Source organism: Physella acuta, unplaced genomic scaffold (genome assembly GCF_028476545.2).
Source record: "Physella acuta isolate Inbredline_101_S28 unplaced genomic scaffold, ASM2847654v3 ptg001128l, whole genome shotgun sequence".
Taxonomy (NCBI): domain Eukaryota; kingdom Metazoa; phylum Mollusca; class Gastropoda; family Physidae; genus Physella; species Physella acuta.
This window is the reverse complement of record NW_026732645.1, coordinates 4,938-24,904: the sequence shown is the minus strand read 5'-3', so window position 1 is coordinate 24,904 and position 19,967 is coordinate 4,938. Positions and strand designations below refer to the sequence as shown.

The window sequence follows — 19,967 nt, the reverse complement described above, 5'->3', positions numbered from 1 at the left end:
GGCGGGGTGGGTTGGGTGAGGAAGTGAGAGGGATTCAATACAACACTAAAATCCCGAGTATCTTTTGGACGGTGGAAATTTAATACAAAAGCAAGATCACAAGCACCGAATTTCTCGAAGTATTTGCATCCACGGATCAGACATGCATCAATCCCCGAATATAAATTTGTGTGACCGCGAGCTACACGACAATAGCCTCGGTTGGGGATAAACTCGCCAGCGCTATTTATAGCCGCCCGTTGAGATGTATATCGAACCTTATTGTTATTGGCTCATCGATATTCGGACCGTATTTTTATACGGCGCTTGTTTTTATTTTGGGAGGCTCAGTCTGGTGACGTTGGCCCTCAACACGGCCTCGTCATGCGAAGATTGGGGCGGTTTCTTTGCACTGGTGTTTTGTGGAATTTAATCTTTAATTAACACTATTTTGTTGCAATACTTGGTACTCTTCGATTATCCATACACATACATCGTATACCTAATTTCACATATACAGTACAGTTCCTCTTTAGGACCTTACGATCCATAGTGCACATGAGTTGTAGCTCATATGTTTTTCCCACGTTTTCTTTAACTTGCTTTCTCTGTTTGTTTGTTTTTCCAATCAAATCTTGCGATCGAAATTTCTGGCACTTCCCAGTTAGCTAGCGCGCTGAAATTTTCAGGGAAGCTTTCTTTTGGATGACCATAGAATATTCAATTGTTATTGTGTGACAAAGGCATAAGGAGGAGATGCCGTGGTCAGCACTCTGCCACTCCGCCTTTACATTAGCTAGCAAGAGTCAGGTGCCCATCAGAGCTGGGTGGATTCAGGGACGTCCTACAGACTATTGCCCGAGACTTTCGTGTAAACAGTCAACCATCCGATCACGCCTTGCACTACTCTACCACTATACACAACAGTATACAAGACGCTAAGAGTATCTACTATATAGTAACTATTTGAATACGTGTACATGGCTAATGGTAAAGAGAGTTTTAAGGTTTTTAAACAATTCTGAGTAGAATGGAGCATCGTTTTGTTTGGATTGAATTATTCTATGCTCACTTCTAAATAAAACTGAAGGTATAGCCGGCCTATAAATTAAGATAAAAAACAAACAAACAAAATAACAACACTCCAAGTAAAATGAAAGCCGAACAGAATCCCCCACATCACGAGTTTCGAGTAAAAAGTAAATAAAGCTTATCTGTCACGTAAATTAGAAGCAACTGACTCGTGGATTAGGAAGTAGATCCACGGCGATCCCAGCAATTTGTTGAGCTGCATGCCGAGACTTAAAACCCCATTTTGTTCCGAGTGTACTTTAAAAGCTGTATGTTAAAACCTTGCAGCGCTCGTGCTACATGTGTGCACTTGAATTAAGAAACGCATTTCGTAACTGATACAACGGAAGCGATAAGCTTATACGTTTATATAGCGATGTAAAAACATCCGTTTTTCATGCTACAATTTTTAAACGTGTTGTTTAGCAAAAGATATAGATTTGAAAAATCTTTGTACAAATCTGAGACACATTTCTCTACGGACTAAAAAAAAAGCAATTTCTGACCCGGACAGCCTAACTCCACTGAGTATTGGCTTTGAGTAAGATACATTTTTTAGAACAATCTTTTGATATTGATCTATCCCAGCACACGACAACCGGGAACTTTTTCAAGCGACCCAATCAAATCCACGTGTCTTGCAACTAGTGATGAGAGGGATTAGAACAAGGAAAGTAAATATACGATTATTGCGGCCCCAACTACAGACTGGGATAATACACCAATATTTGATCTGAAGAATTATTATTTTTCCAGTTTTATACGTTTGTATAACAACCAAGCATGGCCTTGAGCTAGAGCGCTAGACTGCTAACCTGAAAGTCTGGAGTTCGGAGTCTGTTGGAAGTACCTGAGTCCATCCAGCTCTAATGGGTACCTGACTAATGTTAGGGAAACAAAGGCATGTGGGCATAGTGCTGACCACAATCTGTATGCCGAATTAACTGAAACAGATTAACTCTACTTCATCCATGTGTCGAACGGGAAAAGCGTAGGCAAACCATGAATTGTACAACAAATCACACGGCGGGTAATACAACGGAGTGGTTTAAACATTTGAAAGTTACTAGCGTGTCGACACACCACACTGGTGATTCTTCAACAAAACATTTTTCTGTAAGGAGAAAATATGCCATCCGTCACAAACATACAATAAATATTTACATTACTGATTAGCTCCAAATTAACTCCTACACCAAAATTTGGTCAATCAAGAATAGGTAATTGTCCCCCCCCCCCCCCTGATTCTTCTCAAATATTACCCCACTTAAGGGGTAGTCTACAAATGAAGTCACACAACTTCAGATTTACCCACCCCCTCTACCGCCACCTCCGACTGATTTCAAAAATCAGATCCCCTTCCTAAATAACACTTAATAGTTCAGTCATAGTTCAAACTATCTCATAATAGTTCAGTCTGTACTGTATAAAGATTTTTGGTTTATTTTCATGGCATGTAAAATGCAGGAGATATTGATGTCACATTTTTACCAATAATTTCTCGCTCCCCACATTGTCACCATTCCAAACCCACCACCATCCCAGGCTTGTGTTTGTCGTCATCTACGTATGACCCTCACACACAAAAACATTTCTAAACCTGTCTGTACCCTAGCAACCAGTGAACTCTCGAAACCCTTAAAACACAGGACACATCTTTACACCAAGGGATAAATCACCCCCTCCCCCCACCGTAAAATAAAGCCATCCACTAGACGACTATTTAAACCACCCTCCCTCCCCTAATTCCCACAGATCGGAGACGCGAACCTCCGCGAAAAGAAACCTTTAAACAAAAAACTGGGAGCCCGAGACGAGGGGAAATGAACTCATCAACGAAACTGGCCACTCGTGCACGTTCATTTCACGGTCAGCTCCGACTCACCGCAGCTCGCGTACATCAACTGACCACGGGAGCTTAATTAACTCAATCAGAGCCGGGTCACGCTGATGACGCCCAGCTAATCCTAACACCACGGCTATTTAATATCAGTTTACGAGCGCAGGGGATATGATTGGGCGGTAAATTTCAGGTCTCTCATTGGAAATTAGGGTCCCCCGTACGCAAGATGATGACGGGGTACTAGGGGAGATAACTCCATACATTAAAACCTCCCCGACTGTAACGGATTTTTTTCCCCTATAAATAGCCCTCGACAGGCGATCGTGAATTCATTTTGCAAGTCAGCGAGACCTAGATAGTCACGAGTTTTGTCCCGTGTTGTATTTTGATCAAGTTTGGCTTATAGTTCGGTGGATAATGCCTTTCCCACACTGTGTGTGTCGTCATCTAGAATTTGATATTCATCACATTATGTCAACCCAGGTCCGTGGTACGATAATTGATGTAGTTGAAAAAAAAAACTATTTCAAGACAGAATAAAATTCCCATTACTGAACTGAGATTCAATGACTACTTTCGACTTGCTTTATGCGTGAAGAGGGTGATCAACCTATGGTTACAACTGGAATAAAAATCTTACAGCCATTACGTAAACGCCGGACTGTTTATGAGTCACTGATGTATCTTCTGACAACCTTTAACTCTCAGATCACCATAAGCACAAGCAGAACAACAAAAAAATAAAAAGAAAAGAAAATCGAGTAACACTAACGCTAAATCTACCAGGCGCCATAAAAATGGTAAAACCATATGATAACTGGATAACGTATTCTCTCTAGTACTCTGACAACGCAATGAAATGACTCGTTAAGAGATAATTGGATTCTGGGCATGCAGGTATCTCATTGTAAAACGATAACCCTGCGAATGGTTTCCCTCGGCGAGTGGCTCGGCAGATACTGCTCGTACAAGCAGGTCACGAGTGACATTTAGAGCAGCGCCTACACATTAGATCTAGTTGTACTAAGGCTGTGTGTGATCGTCTAACTGGTGTGTACAAGAGACAGACTTTTGTCTGTGTGTCCGTCTAGTTATTATTCATGACTTCACCCATAAAGCATATGTTTATTATATTGTCGACCGCTGGTCAGTGGAGTATTTGCTGGACAAGCGGCCAGTACTTGAGTCACGCCGTGAGATGAACTGGAAAACAGTGGCTAAATAATAGGATTTCGTTTGTGATGTCTGTATCGGTCAAGTGAACTGACCTTTATGGTGGTCAGTGTAAGTCGAACTGACGTCTATAGTGGTCGAGTTAGTCGAACTGACGTTTCTAACGGCCAAGTGACGTCATTATCGACCAAGTGACTAAAATGCCAAGTGACGTCCCCGATGGTTCAGTGACGTTTTTAAAGGTCTAGTGACGTCTCTAGCAGCTAAATGACTAACGTCTATTGCGGCCAGGTGACGTCACTAGCAGAAAGTGACTGACGTCTCCAGCGTCCACGTGACTGACGTCTCTTAAAGCATAGTGACGTCTCTATCGACCTAGTGATTCGATTTGACGTCAACAGAGGTCTAGCACAGTGACGTCTGGCGAACCCGCGAGACCCCCCCCCCCCCCCCACATTACACGGCAGCAGGCCAACAATGCTGAGCAATGAAATCAGCCCGACAAAACCACTCGACGCAGCCTCGGAGAGCAGGCTGTGATTGGTCAACGTTTTGATACGTCAGGTTCAGAGCCAAGCCGCCCTGGTAGACGAGTAGATTGGTCTGGGTGAGTTGTGAAATATTTGCTAATGAGGGGGGAGGGGGGGCAGGGTAGGTGGGGGGTGGGGCGCCACACATCTCATCTCAAAGATAACAAGAGCTTTGAGAAGGTTTCACCAGGGGATGCGTTGTCTAACAAGATCTTGGGATGTTGGGGTTTTTCTTTTGACAACTCTTTAACAACAGGGAATTCCCGATGTCCTAAGATCTTAGTCCTTGTTTGATTTATTTCTCTAAAAATTTATTTTATAATGTTAAAGATAAAAAAAGAACTTTAGGGGGATGTTTTTTTAAGTTTATTTTTGTTTCGGTTATCACGATAATAAGAGGTTGGAGTAGATGTCATGTCGATGTCAAAGACGACTGTACTAAATGGTTAAGGAGGAGAAGGGTAGGGGATGAAAAAAAATGAGGGGGGCGGGGGAGTTGCAATTCATTAAGAAAATAACAAACAACTAAACTGCTTGTTATTATTGAGAAAGAAACAGTCAACATAACTAAGAGTGGGCCCAGTTAGTTAAGCATTGTGAGAAATAAGATAGTTTGAATTAGCGAGTCATTGAGTTTTTACTAAAATAACTACTTGCCCAACTAAGCTTCATGTTCTTTGACCGTCGACAGAGATTCCAAACCCCCTCTCCCTTGCAAATTCTCCATCAGGGTAAAACTTATACAGAGACACGTAGATTATAGAATATTTACAATTAAGTACACATAGACCGTAATGGTCAATGTAACCTTCGGACCTGATAGAACACACACCAGGGAGGGGTAAATCAACACGGTCAAAGCAGGTTAACTATGCCAATGCTCAGAGAGTTAAATGAAGTTAGAGCTAGAGAGTTAAATGTAGAATGAAGTCAGTACTCATGAGTTACGGTTAAATGAAATTAGTGCTCATGAGTTAAGGTTAAATGAAATCAGTACTCATAAGTTAAGGTTAAATAAAGCATAACGAATCAAAGACCTGTTAGAGATTATGTAGATTCTAACAGGGTGGTTTCAACCTGCCAGCCATACGCAGGTACAAAGTCCCTTCCTGTCTGAGGTGATGACGAACGGTTGCCATGGCGACTGATTGCCCGGGTGCAGTGGAAATTAGCGTGTTATAGGTTAGTAGAAATTAAATAATTTTTTTTTACAACGTCATGCTCATTAGTGTTTTATAAAGTCAAGAAAGGAGATATCTTTTACAACATGCTGATATATTCCAACAGTCTAACACTTCTCAGTTGTTTTTTTCTGAACTACCCATTCGCTTATAAAGTAATTTTATTTGTAATTTTTTTTATTTTTGGGGAGGAGGGGAGGGGTAAGAAGATACTAGTAGCTCTCTTAAATTTCAAGATTAAAATTAATGTTTTTTTCTTATCTTTATTTGCTCCTAATTTATACATGGGGAGAATGACAGGGAGAAAGGATGGGGAAATGGAAACAAGGAAACAAGTTCTTATTCATGAAACAAAATCCATTGTTTGATAGACTTAAAGCCATTATCCATTAAGCAAAAGCCATTTCTTTAAAGGAAAAGCCTCTATTCAATAATTTTTAAAATCCACTTTTAAGCAGACAAAAAATCCTTTAGCAAATAAATAAAATACCCTTACTCAAAAAAGCGAAAGCCATTATCCAATAGACAAAAGCCCCTAACCCAATAAACAAAAACCATTATTCAACAGACTAAAGCCCTCATCTGATAAGCAAAAGCCAGGAAGAAGAAAAGCTACCACCAGCAAGTCTACCAGCCCGCCCCGTACAACATTAGTTAGACGATTGTATTAGCGAGAAAACAAGAAATCGATGCACGCAGAAACATGGAAGAAAGCGGTCATTATCGTGGTCAGCGGGTCAGTATTGACAACTTGATCTTAAGTATTTGAGCGGATATTGTCAGGCCACGAAGGGCGAGGAAGCCGCGGGGTGGGGGCACAGCTTTAATGTCGAGTGGACGGTGACGTCTGGTCGGTCACTTGTTGTACACGGTAAAGTATATTCAACGAGAAACAACAAAAGTAGGTCGCTGTACCAGGAACCAGGTACTACGCCCCCCCCTCCCCCCACCATACCCTTATCCTCAAATGACCAGCACTCCGCCAGTCAGTCCTGCTTCTATCTAATGATGCTGCAGCCCGCCCAAGCCTAAATACCCATCATTCAAAAATATCCTTCAATACAGCAATGTCCTTTGGGTTAGCATTCAAAAATGTACCTCCAACCAGGATTCCAAAATGTCCTTGAGACCATCATGCCAAAATGTCTTTCAGAACATTTCAAAATATCCTTAAGGTCAGCATTAAAAAATGTCCTTCAGGACAGTATTTCAAAAATGTCCTCCAGGTCAGCTTATCCCATCCCACCACATCTAGACCCTCCCTATTTCACCCCCCCCCCCCCCGCCCAGAACAAACCCACCACCATATCCCCCGACCACCCTCTATGTATGTACCAAACGTTACCACCACGCCTTTACAAAAGTCACTTTTGCAACGCTGTTTTCCTATCACAACAATGACCCCCTCCGTCACACAATCTCCTTCCACAAGCCACCCTTAAACTCTAGGATACAAGAAAGATCCCTCACCCTCGATTCTCCACAAAGTTATTCCTTTGATTCCCCCCCCCCCCCCCAGAAGCAACAAATACAATCCATCCCCAACCTTGATGTCCTCCCATAGGCCACCACCACCACCACCACCACCAACCCTCGTCAGAAAGCCCGAGCGGTAGAGCAGCTCGACTTTCTTGAATAGTCGGGTTTTTTAAAACGTTGACATCACGCGAGTGGTCGAAGGGAGACAACAAAGGGATGAGATTCCAAAAGTGGGTCATCCATATTGATTTGTTCCGAGCTTTGATTATTAAAACAAGAATTGAAAAAAAAAATGTCGAAGATGAAAATCCTGTCTAGCTGCAGGAATCTGGCTGTGTCCTGCAGCTAGCTGTATCAGATTTCAACTCTGGATCAGATCAGGTCAGATTATAAATTGTACACACAGCCATCTTTTTAAAACCTCTAGTTGTTCGTGTTTCCCTATGCGTGTAAAGGTTGTTTTTAAAATCACGTTCTCGAACACTAGCCTCCAACAGTAACACAATTGTCGCCAGCTAAACACCACCGTCCTCCAAGAGGACTCGACACTGGAAAGAATTAAAGCTCCAGTTCTGAGATTCTGTGTACTGGCTGCCAGCAAGTGGCTAAAAATTAAAAAAAAAAAAAAAAAAAAAGTTGTCCAGATATCCGTATCACTGTCGAACGATGATGTATTAATGGCACGAAAATTAATGTAAATTTTTTTCGTAGGGTTTTTTATTTACGGACTTCCGCCAAATACGTCGATTTCTGCAATATGCTTTAATTCTTTTAATTTTGTGTTATATTTTGCGCATTCGTGGGGTTTTTTTGTTTAGTTGTGGGTAGAGGTCTTCTAATTCATGAAAAATGCTTATGCTCGAAATAATCATACATTTATTAAAATCTTGTTTTGTCCATGCATTCTAATTGTCTCAACAAGGAAAGTAGGTTACCTTTTCGGACCCGGCGGTCAGTACGGCTGATGAAGAAGAGTTCATCTCTCTCTGTGACGTAAGCATATCAAGGGATATTGGGATCAGCACTGGTCAGTACCATGCGTTATCTTAAAACATGGAATGAGCATCTAGTACTTTAGTAGTCATTTAATTTCTGAATCACCATCATCTTTTCCCTTTCGTGCAAAAGACACATGGGGCAGACTTAATTGAGTTCATCTATTTCTCCGACCTCGGCATATAGGGAATAGTGTGGCCAACACTATGCCGAAGCCGTCTTAGTTTCCCTCACGTGAATCGGGTATCCATCAGAGCTGGGTGGACTAGTCAGACGACCATCATAGCTGGGTGGACTGACTGACGTCTGATAACTCAAACCCGGGATTTGTGATTAGGACGTAGAAATATAAGCTCAGAATTATAAAGACGTAAATCGAGATACACAATTTTTGCTTAGCTCTGAGGAAAAGTATTAGATATCAACCACCAACAGGTGTTGTACATAGGCGGGCGACCAGGATTTATACAGGTGACCTAATGTGTATTTAGACTAAAAGGTTTCCTGGCGACATTTACCTATTAACCTGTACATTAACATTTTAAATTGGGTAGCCTTCAGTAGATAGATATAATCATCCCCTTGACCCCCCCCCACTAAAAAAAGAGATTTGTTTACACCTGTGACCTGGCAGCTATCTTCAGGTACTAAAGCCACACCAACAGGTACACATCAGGCCAACAGGTAGCCATTAGGCCGTCAGGTAGCCATTAGTCCCCATCAGAGACCTACCAAACGCACGACGGCCGCTTGGTTTAAAAACGACCTCCTGTATACGAGAGAGGGGACCCAGCAAGACCTGGGGTAAACACCGACTCCCACACGAGGGGGAGAGGCTGTTTAAACACTACCGGTAAACTTTCTACCTGGGTCTGTTCCAGAAGGGATATCAGGTAAACAACTATCTACCTGTTGTTTTTTTTCCCCATCGCCCCACAATGGTACCCGAGGTGAGGTATGAATGAAGTTCTTGTTCTGAGGTAGGAGTTTCAACAATAAGGCACACATCCCATGTTGAGTTTGAACAATAAGGCACACATCCCATGTTGAGTTCGAACAAAGAGACATACATCTCTTGCTGAGTTCGAACGATGAGACAATCATAACTTGTTGAGTTCGAACAAAGAGACATACATCCCTTGTTGAGTTCGAACAATAAGGCACATATCCCGAGATGAGTTCGAACAAATAGACATACATCCCTTGTTGAGTTCGAATGATGAGAAACTGATCGCTTGTTGAGTTCGAACAATGAGACGCACCATCCCCTGTTAAATTTGAATAATAAGACATACTTCCCTTGTTGAGATCGAATGATGAGACACACATCCCTTGTTGAGTTCGAACAAAGATACATCCATACCCAGGTAAAAATACTTAATCTTGTCTGGTTACTTTATACACGTTTGGAGCCTAAGCCGGATAGATTATCAACAGGGGCCGTTAACAACTTGACTTGAAAGTACAGCACACACTGGTGGTAGAGACTTCTCTATCAGAACACTCACCAACACTACAATACAAACTTGACTAAAGACGACAAAGAAGGCGGAGGGAATTCCCTCAAGAGATCGATTGTGACATACTATAGGTTGTATGAAGAAACAAATGTAATCTCCTAACATAAGAAACACGGACGTATAGGTCATATTTATTGAGACACAACTAAGCAAGAGCCTACCCAATCTGAAATATTTTAATTAAAAATTTTATAAGACAACTGCCTACATTTTATTATTGTCTTTCTTCGTCTATCGTTGATTTATTAATGTATTACTTTAGGTATCTTAAAGTACAGTGTGTTCTATCGTTGATTTGTTAATGTATTACGTTAGGTATATTAAAGTACAGTGTGTTCTGTTTGACAATAACACTCACATCAGATCTACCAAGGTTTAAGACGTCATACACTATTCAGAAGATCTAAACACATCTCAGCTTAAATCACCTAAAGTCCTTGACAACACCCCCCCCCCCCCCCAATCCAACAACCCGACCTGCAAAATTAACAGGTACAATGAGCCGGTGGGTTAAAACAGGTGTGATATAAGAATGTTGTACAGGTGTGATATAAGAATGTTGTACAGGTGTGATATAAGAATGTTGTACAGGTGTGATATAAGAATGGTGTACAGGTGTGATATAAGAATGTTGTACAGGTGTGATATAAGAATGGTGTACAGGTGTGATATAAGAATGTTGTACAGGTGTGATATAAGAATGGTGTACAGGTGTGATATAAGAATGTTGTACAGGTGTGATATAAGAATGGTGTACAGGTGTGATATAAGAATGTTGTACAGGTGTGATATAAGAATGTTGTACAGGTGTGATATAAGAATGGTGTACAGGTGTGATATAAGAATGGTGTACAGGTGTGATATAAGAATGGTGTACAGGTGTGATATAAGAATGGTGTACAGGTGTGATATAAGAATGGTGTACAGGTGTGATATAAGAATGGTGTACAGGTGTGATATAAGAATGGTGTACAGGTGTGATATAAGAATGGTGTACAGGTGTGATATAAGAATGTTGTACAGGTGTGATATAAGAATGGTGTACCGGTGTGATATAAGAATGTTGTATAGGTGTGATATAAGAATGGTGTACAGGTGTGATATAAGAATGGTGTACAGGTGTGATATAAGAATGTTGTACAGGTGTGATATAAGAATGTTGTACAGGTGTGATATAAGAATGTTGTACAGGTGTGATATAAGAATGTTGTACAGGTGTGATATAAGAATGTTGTACAGGTGTGATATAAGAATGGTGTACAGGTGTGATATAAGAATGTTGTACAGGTGTGATATAAGAATGTTGTACAGGTGTGATATAAGAATGTTGTACAGGTGTGATATAAGAATGTTGTACAGGTGTGATATAAGAATGTTGTACAGGTGTGATATAAGAATGTTGGTTCTCACCGGCGATGTCGTCATTTCCGGTAGTTTTTTTTTACCCAGAATTCATCTCTTGAAATTAGTTCACCCCCACGGTATGTCAGGCGTGTGGGTGAACATTCTCTCACATTAACGGTTTAACAAGTGGGGCTCATGCAACATGTCGCTCACATGCTGGGGTAGAACTGAGAAATGTTTGCATCAAGTTGCAGAAGAGAGAAATGTTTGCATCAAGTTGCAGAAGAGAGAAATGTTTGCATCAAGTTGCAGAAGAGAGAAATGTTTGCATCAAGTTGCAGAAGAGAGAAATGTTTGCATCAAGTTGCAGAAGAGAGAAATGTTTGCATCAAGTTGCAGAAGAGAGAAATGTTTGCATCAAGTTGCAGAAGAGAGAAATGTTTTCATCAAGTTGCAGAACTGAGCACAAAGTTGCAAAACAGATAAATGTTGTAGCCACAAGTTCCAGAGAGCAAAGTGTTCGTGTACTAAGTGATAGAGATACTGCTGACGACATCAGTTTCTCGCAACAAGTAGCAGCAAGTGGAAGAAATGTTTTACACGATCAGACAAAATAGCGCAGTGAAAGTAGCAGCATGAATAATAATTGCATCATGTGGCATTTATACTAATTACAACATGTGGCATTTATACTAATTGCAACCAGTGGCATTTATACTAATTGCAGTCAATGGCAGATAAGCTGTTACAGATAGCTTAAAAGAAGTTACAAAAGAAAATTTGAGAAAAGATGAACAAATCATAGAAGTTACTGCACCAAATCGCTGATAGAATGCTTGCAACAATGACAATAAAACATGACAAACTGCTAGCAACATGACATAACAACATGACACAAGAGATGCACTAAAGCACCCCTAGCGGCAACTGGTGTGTAAGTGTGCCGTGCCACCAGTCATAAAATTGTGGTTAATGAAAGATAATCACGGGGAGACTGTGACACGGGGCATGCATCTCTGGGTAGCAGCTATAGACAGGCCACACAACTCTGGCTAGCTACAGACAGGTCACACAACTTTGGCTAGCAGCTACAGACAGGTCACACAACTCTGGCTAGCAGCTAAAGACAGGTCATACAACTCTGGCTAGCTACAGACAGGTCACATAACTTTGGCTCGCAGCTACAGACAGGTCACACAACTCTGGCTAGCAGCTACAGGCAGGTCACACAACTCTGGCTAGCTATAGACAGGTCACACAACTCTGGCTAGCTACAGACAGGTCACACAACTCTGGCTAGCAGCTAAAGACAGGTCACACAACTCTGGCTAGCAGCTACAGAAAGGTCACACAACTCTGGCTAGCAGCTACAGACAGGTAACACAACTCTGGCTAGCAGCTATAGACAGGTCACACAACTCTGGCTAGCTACAGGCAGGTCACACAACACTGGCTAGCAGCTACACACAGGTCACACTCTGGCGAGTGAGTGGTTGTCTTTGTTACCAGATATACGCTGGTTCGAGAACCAGGTAGTCGGTGGTGGAAAGGTAGGAGCCAGAATGGTAAATTTGGCAAGGTTAGACTTCTACCTCCACCCCCCCCCCTTCCAGGGCCATTTGCTAGATCCCCCCCCCCCCCCCAACGCTAAATCGTAATTTGGAACAAAGGTTAAGGCAAGATCCGGTTAGAAAGAGAAAACCCGATGAGGAAAACATGGTCGGATATTTGTGACAAGGGGAAAAAAATAGAAGCGATTAGATTATCTTTGGCAAGAAGCGTGAAGAGCTCGGGATGTTTAGTTCCAGACCTGCCCTCGACTTCCGCTCGAAGATGGTGGAACTGATTTGGGCGAGCGAGGGTTTAAACTATGGAGAATCTGTGGTCTAGATGAGTTAAAGGTTAAAAGATGAAACTGATCTGGGATATCTTGGCTTAAATAAGGAGATGTTGTGGTTTAGTTAAGTTAAACGCTAAAAGGTGGTAATGATTCTGTGGTCTAGATGGGGTTGAACATTAAAATACAATAAAATAGTTTTGAACTAACGGGTTTATGTTGTAAGTCCAAGAAGACACGAGATTGTATAGTGGAGTTTTGAAATGCCTAAAACATCTCGGAGTTATCCTGGACGAGACTAGTTCGATACACGGAGAAAAAGATGTGGTCGAACAGGGTTGAAAGTCGAACGTCGATGAAGCTTTGAAGGTCGCGGTCAATCAAAACTATGAGGTAACGGTTGTAGTCAGCCAAAGATATGAATGGTTGTGGTCAGCCCAAACTATGAATGGCTGTGGTCAGCCAAAACTATGAATGGTTGTGGTCAGCCAAAACTACGAAGAAATTGTTTTGGTCAACCAATGCTATAAAGTAACGCCTCTACTAAATGTCAACCTAACCCAAGTTGAAGTAAGTTCGACTGGTTTTTCTCAAAGAGCTGCTTTTTAGGATCGGCTATACAAGAACTTACCTGGAATACCTGGGATTATAAGAAATTCGGACAATTTAGATCTGTTAGACTACGCGTTTCAAATGTGCGACTATTGTGTCCAATACATGTTTCAACATGCGAAGATTAAACCATGTAGTGAAATAGCTACAGCTGCCTTCATTAGTTTACACATTTAGACTGGTGTAATACATCCCTAAATAAAACTTGTAATAATTTAGAATGACCGAACTCTGTAAGGACAGTTTCCCGTAGCGGCGGGGAATCTGTATTGACCAAACCTATCTAAGAAATCTTTGTCTAGACCACCTCAACTACGGTGGCGTTTCATTATTTATCCGAGCTAGGCACACGGAGGGAGATAAAGCATTGGGAGTGTGGCGTGTCGGCTTGTGAAAAAATGGATGCTGTGAATTCTTTATTCACCACATCAAAACTCACAGCAACGTGCGATACAAAAATGGTGCCGTATTTTGTTAAATTATTCAAACTGGATTATTTTATTTACCATCGGAAACTAAGGAAACTGTAAAAAAAAAGTTTAACAAGAGTTGTTTAAAATTTTTTTTTTATTGATTTCTTGAGTTTACAAATGCCGATCGATGCAGTTTGACCAGGTTCCTTGGGATTTACTTTTGCAATTAAAATATTGATCCTGACGGGCGACGGTGGACAAACTATCGCGCGCATGCTGTGTTCAAGCCTAGAGGCTAGTTGGTGTTTGGGGACTTGTTGGTACAGCGTGTGTCGCTAGATCGGTGTGTCTGTAGATACATGTACGTGTAGACACACGTCGTGTGTGTAGACACATTTGTGTGTGTGTAGACGAAAGTCGTGTGTGTAGACAAATGTGTGTGTAGACAAACGTCATGTGTAGACAAAAGTAGTGTGTGTAGACACACGTCGTGTGTATAGTTAAATGTGTGTGTAGACGAAAGTCGTGTGTTTAGACAAACGTCATAACATTGAATAAATATTGTACCTTAGACAAATGTCGTGTCATTAGTGTCATTAGACAATCATCGTGCAAGTAAACAAACATCGTGTTTGTAGACAAATGTCGTGTCTGTAGCCAAACGTCGTGCCATTAGAGAAATGTGTCGGTAGACAAATAAAGAGTGTGAAGACAGCCAAGACGCGCATCATAAAGTTTATCATTTGTAAGAGTGAGAAGATGCTACATAGAAGGTACACACGAGGTAAAAAAAAAAGGTACACACCAGGTAAACAAAATCTTCTAATAATCGATGGGATAACTGGAGTATGAACAAAAACATATACAACGTTACTAAATATAGCACACCAGGTCATGTGGCTGGAGATTCTCATCCTCGACGATTTCAAACCCTCGCATTTTAAAGTAAATCAGAGTGGCAACGCCCCGCGTCCTAACCTTTAGCATTTCGCGAAAGTATGGGGAATGGGTCATTGTTGCGAAACTTGACATTACAAAACTAAATGCTTCGAATTTCCACACGGAAGAAATAACTTCTTTAAAACAACATGATTGTCCATATTTTCACGAAATTGTCCATATTTTCACATGATTGATCATATTTTTGTTGTTGTCAGGGGATTTTGGATTTTTTTGTTGTCGTCTGCAGAATTCGGTCGTTTGGTATGGAGGCAGATGCTGCATTACGTATGTGAGAGTGGGTAGGGCGGTTAGGTTTTGCTGGTGCGTGCGTTACGTAATGGCTTGTCATACAACCTAGCCGTAGAGAAAATATTTTCCCTCCCGTAACATTCGTTTATTTACCGCCCTGCGGAAACAAAGCCGGAGACTGGGGAAATGGGGGGTCATAGGTCAACTGCAGGTGCTCAAGGCAGGTAAAAAATTTTTTTTTGTAATTGTCTCAGAACTGTCGCGTCACTCAAAATGCTCTAAATACAATTTTTGTCTATTTAAAAAAATGAAGCTGAAACGTTAAAAAAAAATAAGTTTACAAATAGTTAACTATTTAAAACTAGGGGCCAAACTCATTAGCTACACATGAGTGAGTTTTGAATGGTTGGTCAAGTTGACCTACTAGCTACACCTGAGTGAATTTTGAATGGTTGGTTAAGTTGACCTACTAGCTACACCTGAGTGAATTTTGAATGGTTGGTCAAGTTGAGCTACTAGCTACACCTGTGGTGGTCGGTTCCAATTACACCTGTAATAACACCAGTAATAAATACACCTCAATAACACCTATAATAAATACACCTGTAATAACACCTGTAATAAATACACCTGTAATAACACCTGTAATAAATACACCTGTAATAACACCTGTAATAAATACACCTGTAATAACATCTGTAATAAATACACATGTTGCTAGTCTCTCTCATACACCCCGCGTACATTATTCAACCAGCCAATTATAAAATGACTGCCTTACCCCCACCCATTCCACAACCTCCCACTCCCCCCCCCCACCACCCCGTCACATAAACTGTGTCGCCGTGTCCCGGAAGTTCCCCCACACAACATCCTGATCACGTGGCCTAATCGCATCAAATTCTTACCGCTGATTGGTCCGTCGCACCACGTGACTTATTAGTCACGTGACTCGGCCTCATCCAGCTGTAAGCATTAAAACATGGATGAAGGGAAGTGACGTAATTACGGCGCCATCTTAAGCTAGTTAAGTGCACAAATTATTGGCAGCCGCATGCTAATTAGATCGACCTCATTAACTTTATTAATGTCCGTGCGCATGACACACACGCCGAGGGCAATGACCTGTTTAATGGTCAACATTTCTGTGGTTTAAAATACCAGGGGAATTTTTTTTACTACACAACAGTGTTCAGTTATAGACAAGAAGCAGTCGTTTACATACAAGGTTTAATTGATTGATATACATACACATTAAAATAGATCTAGACCAGTGGTTCTTAACCTTTTTGGAAGAACCGAGCCACACCAGTTTCATATTCGCATTCACCGAACCCTTAGTTATATCGCCCGCACTGACAAAATCCGATCGCGAATTATATGTCGGGTGTATGTCTTGAACTCCGCCGAACCCCTGATACTGACTGTCGAGACCCAGGGGTTCGATCGAACTCAGATTAAGAACCGCTGATCTAGACATTACACATACACATCGAATACATCTAGACCTTGTGTACAGCACATCTTGACCTAATTGTGCAATCACACAACGGGAATACATCTCACATTAATTGAGCACGCGCGCATATAATAATGCAGCAATATAACAGCTATGTAGGTTACGTAAGGTACATAGCAACAATACGTCAAGCCTATTTTGGCAGACGTTCACCCCTTTCTGCAGAATTAACCCCCCCCCCCCCCCCCCTCCCCCCACACACACACACACATGCGTCATAATGGCTCAAAAACCTTCCATTAAAAAATGAAACATTTAATATATTTAACAGATAATAGTTTGCATTCGGTTGCAATAGAAATCGTCGGATATGTTACAAATTAATTTGAACTTTGCTATATTTAGACATTTCGATAATTACGAGTAATAATGTCCACCATTGTTAATGTATAATTAAAACACTTTTTACATCGGCCAATTCACAAAAAAACATTATTTCTAGCTGGGGTAAAAGGAACCATGTCACTGGGGTAATTAGCGTGTTGAAATGCATCCGATCTCGGTTTAGAAATCGACATTCTAATTCGTCTTAATGTTGCAAGAAAAAAAAATAACACCTAAATAGACGCAACACATTTTTAAAAATATGTAGATCTACCTCGTTTGTGATTGTTTTTTAAGTAAATAAATGGCAAAAAATATTTAAAAATAGATTTAAAAAAAAAAAAAGACAGTACTCACTCGATACGTACACAGCTTCCTTGACGACCAACCAACCGTAGCCGTAGACCGTTTCTCCGGCGAAGTAGGTAGCCGTGGGATTGTTGAACACGATCTGAAATTTCTCGATCTTCTCCATAGAGGCACATTTGCTCCTGAAACAGACAGACGACACAGGCTCACCGCGATGGTTCATAATCAATGGACACGCTCACAATGTTCAAAGTTACATCTCTACATAGAGGCACATTTGCTCCTGTAACAGACAGACGACACAGGCTCACAGCGATGGTTCATAATCAATGGACACGCTCACAATGTTCAAAGTTACATCTCTAGATTGCGCACCGAGGTGCGTACGCTGTACTGCATGAACAGTAGGACGTGAGATTACAAACGCTGACGGCATGAGAAGAGCATGGTAAGGGAGGGGGAAGGGGGGGGGATCTCGTTTGTCTTATCTAGTTAGCTGCATGTTACGGCATTGCTAAAGTCCTGGAGGGGGAGGGGGGGGGGGTAGGGAGGGGGTTGGGTGTATACACGGCAAACCTGGATTAAAAACATAAACAATCTCTGCTCGTATCACGTGCGGAGTTCACGGCGGCATACGGTGTCAACTCGCCGTGACCTTCACCTGTAACGTGTGGAGATTGGTGCTAGGGGGAGCCACATACTAGGCCTGGGAAACTTAGGGAGAGCAACATACTAGGTCTAACATAGGGGGAGCCACATACTAGGTCTAACATAGGGGGAGCCACATACTAGGTCTAACATAGAGTCAGTCACATACTAGGTCTAACATAGGGGCAGCAACATACTAGGTCTAACATAGGGTCAGTTACATACTAGGTCTAACATAGAGTCAGTTACATACTAGGTCTAACATAGGGGGAGCCACATACTAGGTCTGAGAAACATAGGGGAGCCACATACTAGGTCTAACATAGGGGCAGCAACATACTAGGTCTAACATAGGGGCAGCAACATACTAGGTCTAACATAGGGGCAGCAACATACTAGGTCTAACAAGGGGGGAGCCACATACTAGGTCTAACATAGGGGCAGCAACATACTAGGTCTAACAAGGGGGGAGCCACATACTAGGTCTAACATAGGGGCAGCAACATACTAGGTCTAACATAGGGGCAGCAACATACTAGGTCTAACAAGGGGGGAGCCACATACTAGGTCTAACATAGGGGCAGCAACATACTAGGTCTAACATAGGGGCAGCAACATACTAGGTCTAACAAGGGGGGAGCCACATACTAGGTCTTAGGCTGCGTTTACACTATACGTCGGCAGACCGAATTTTTTCATCTGACGTCAGGTGTTGTCCAATCTGCCGAAGAGGGGTGCGCCCCAGCGGTTACACTGTAGCCCGTCAGAACGTATGTCTGACCACCGGCAGGCATTGTTTTCAATACAAAAAATCGACGAACAAATGCAGATTCATTTTTTGGCAGAAAACAATGATGCTTCCAAGATTATATTGCTTAATGAAAAGGAAAGAGAAAATCATATAGGAAATGCATTTCTCCAAAGAAACGCTTGGCTTTGACATTGAGGCAAGTGTCTTTGTACAGTTAATTCTTATTAAATAAGATATTTTGTTACAGTAAGTTGAGTAAGGCCTATTCTAAATACCATTAATTATTACAATTGTGTGTTGTATGTAATCTATACATTTAAAACAAGTAAAATCTAAGCTATAAATTTGGTTGCAATACCTCAGTAATGGGGAGTAGATCTAATCTATAAGGTCTTGATTCTATGTTCTGGCCTGCTTTTAGTGCTAAATTAAAATAATTTCATTGACAGATAGGCCCCTCACTACAACTGGATTGGCCTACTAATATCGAATTGTCCATTCACCTATCACCACAATTATCTATGAGACATGTGATATTATGTGGAGATGCCTCACTAAAAAGCATGTACCATTACCAACAGCAGCAATGTGCCAAGGCCTTTGAAGACTGAAGACACCATCTGAACTAATCTGAAGTATTATGAAACATGTTGAATTTGATATTTAATTGAAATAAACTTCTTTTAATGTTATGTTTGTTTTATTTGTATTATTCATAGATAATAATAAAATCAATGGCCAAATCACCTGATCAATATTTCCTACTAGTTAGGCCTACTTGACATACTTTGACTTAGTCCTCCTTATAGAACATAGGGCCTCCACCATTTCCACCAGTTAGGCCTACTAGTACTAGTTAGACTTAATTTTCTAACTCAATGTCAGTTACATGTTAGATTGTTACAAACTAAGATGGTATTGGTTTTTGATCATTTAAAAAGCATAATTTATTGTTTTAATTTATTAAGCAAATCTGTAAAACATGTTTAAATAGCATGATTAACAGAAATACATCTCATAAGACACAGGCCTCATTGAATTATTATTTTAACTACTGGTATAGGCAATACTCCATTACAATTTAGGCCTGCATTTGAAGACCTCTAAAAAAATAAAAAAACAGTAAACAACATACACTTTTCAATTAATTTTTTTATTCAGGCATAACACAAAATTAATTAATCCTGGGTCAGGATCTTTAGCAATTGCTTCTTCCACAACTTGACTACAGTTTGAATCAGTGTCAT

General features: G+C 41.1%; 1 protein-coding gene across 1 annotated transcript in view; it reads right to left on the bottom strand.

Moving 5' to 3' along the window:
- The window catches only part of LOC131956116 (arrestin domain-containing protein 3), a gene marked incomplete at its 5' end in the record, with an annotated part of 65,753 nt that extends 48,250 nt beyond the window's left edge, over positions 1 to 17,503 (bottom strand). Inside the window, 1 exon segment of the mRNA XM_059320540.1 lies at positions 17,370 to 17,503. Within this exon segment, the coding sequence (XP_059176523.1) occupies positions 17,370 to 17,487 (118 nt within the window).
- Between the last annotated feature and the right edge of the window lie 2,464 nt (positions 17,504 to 19,967).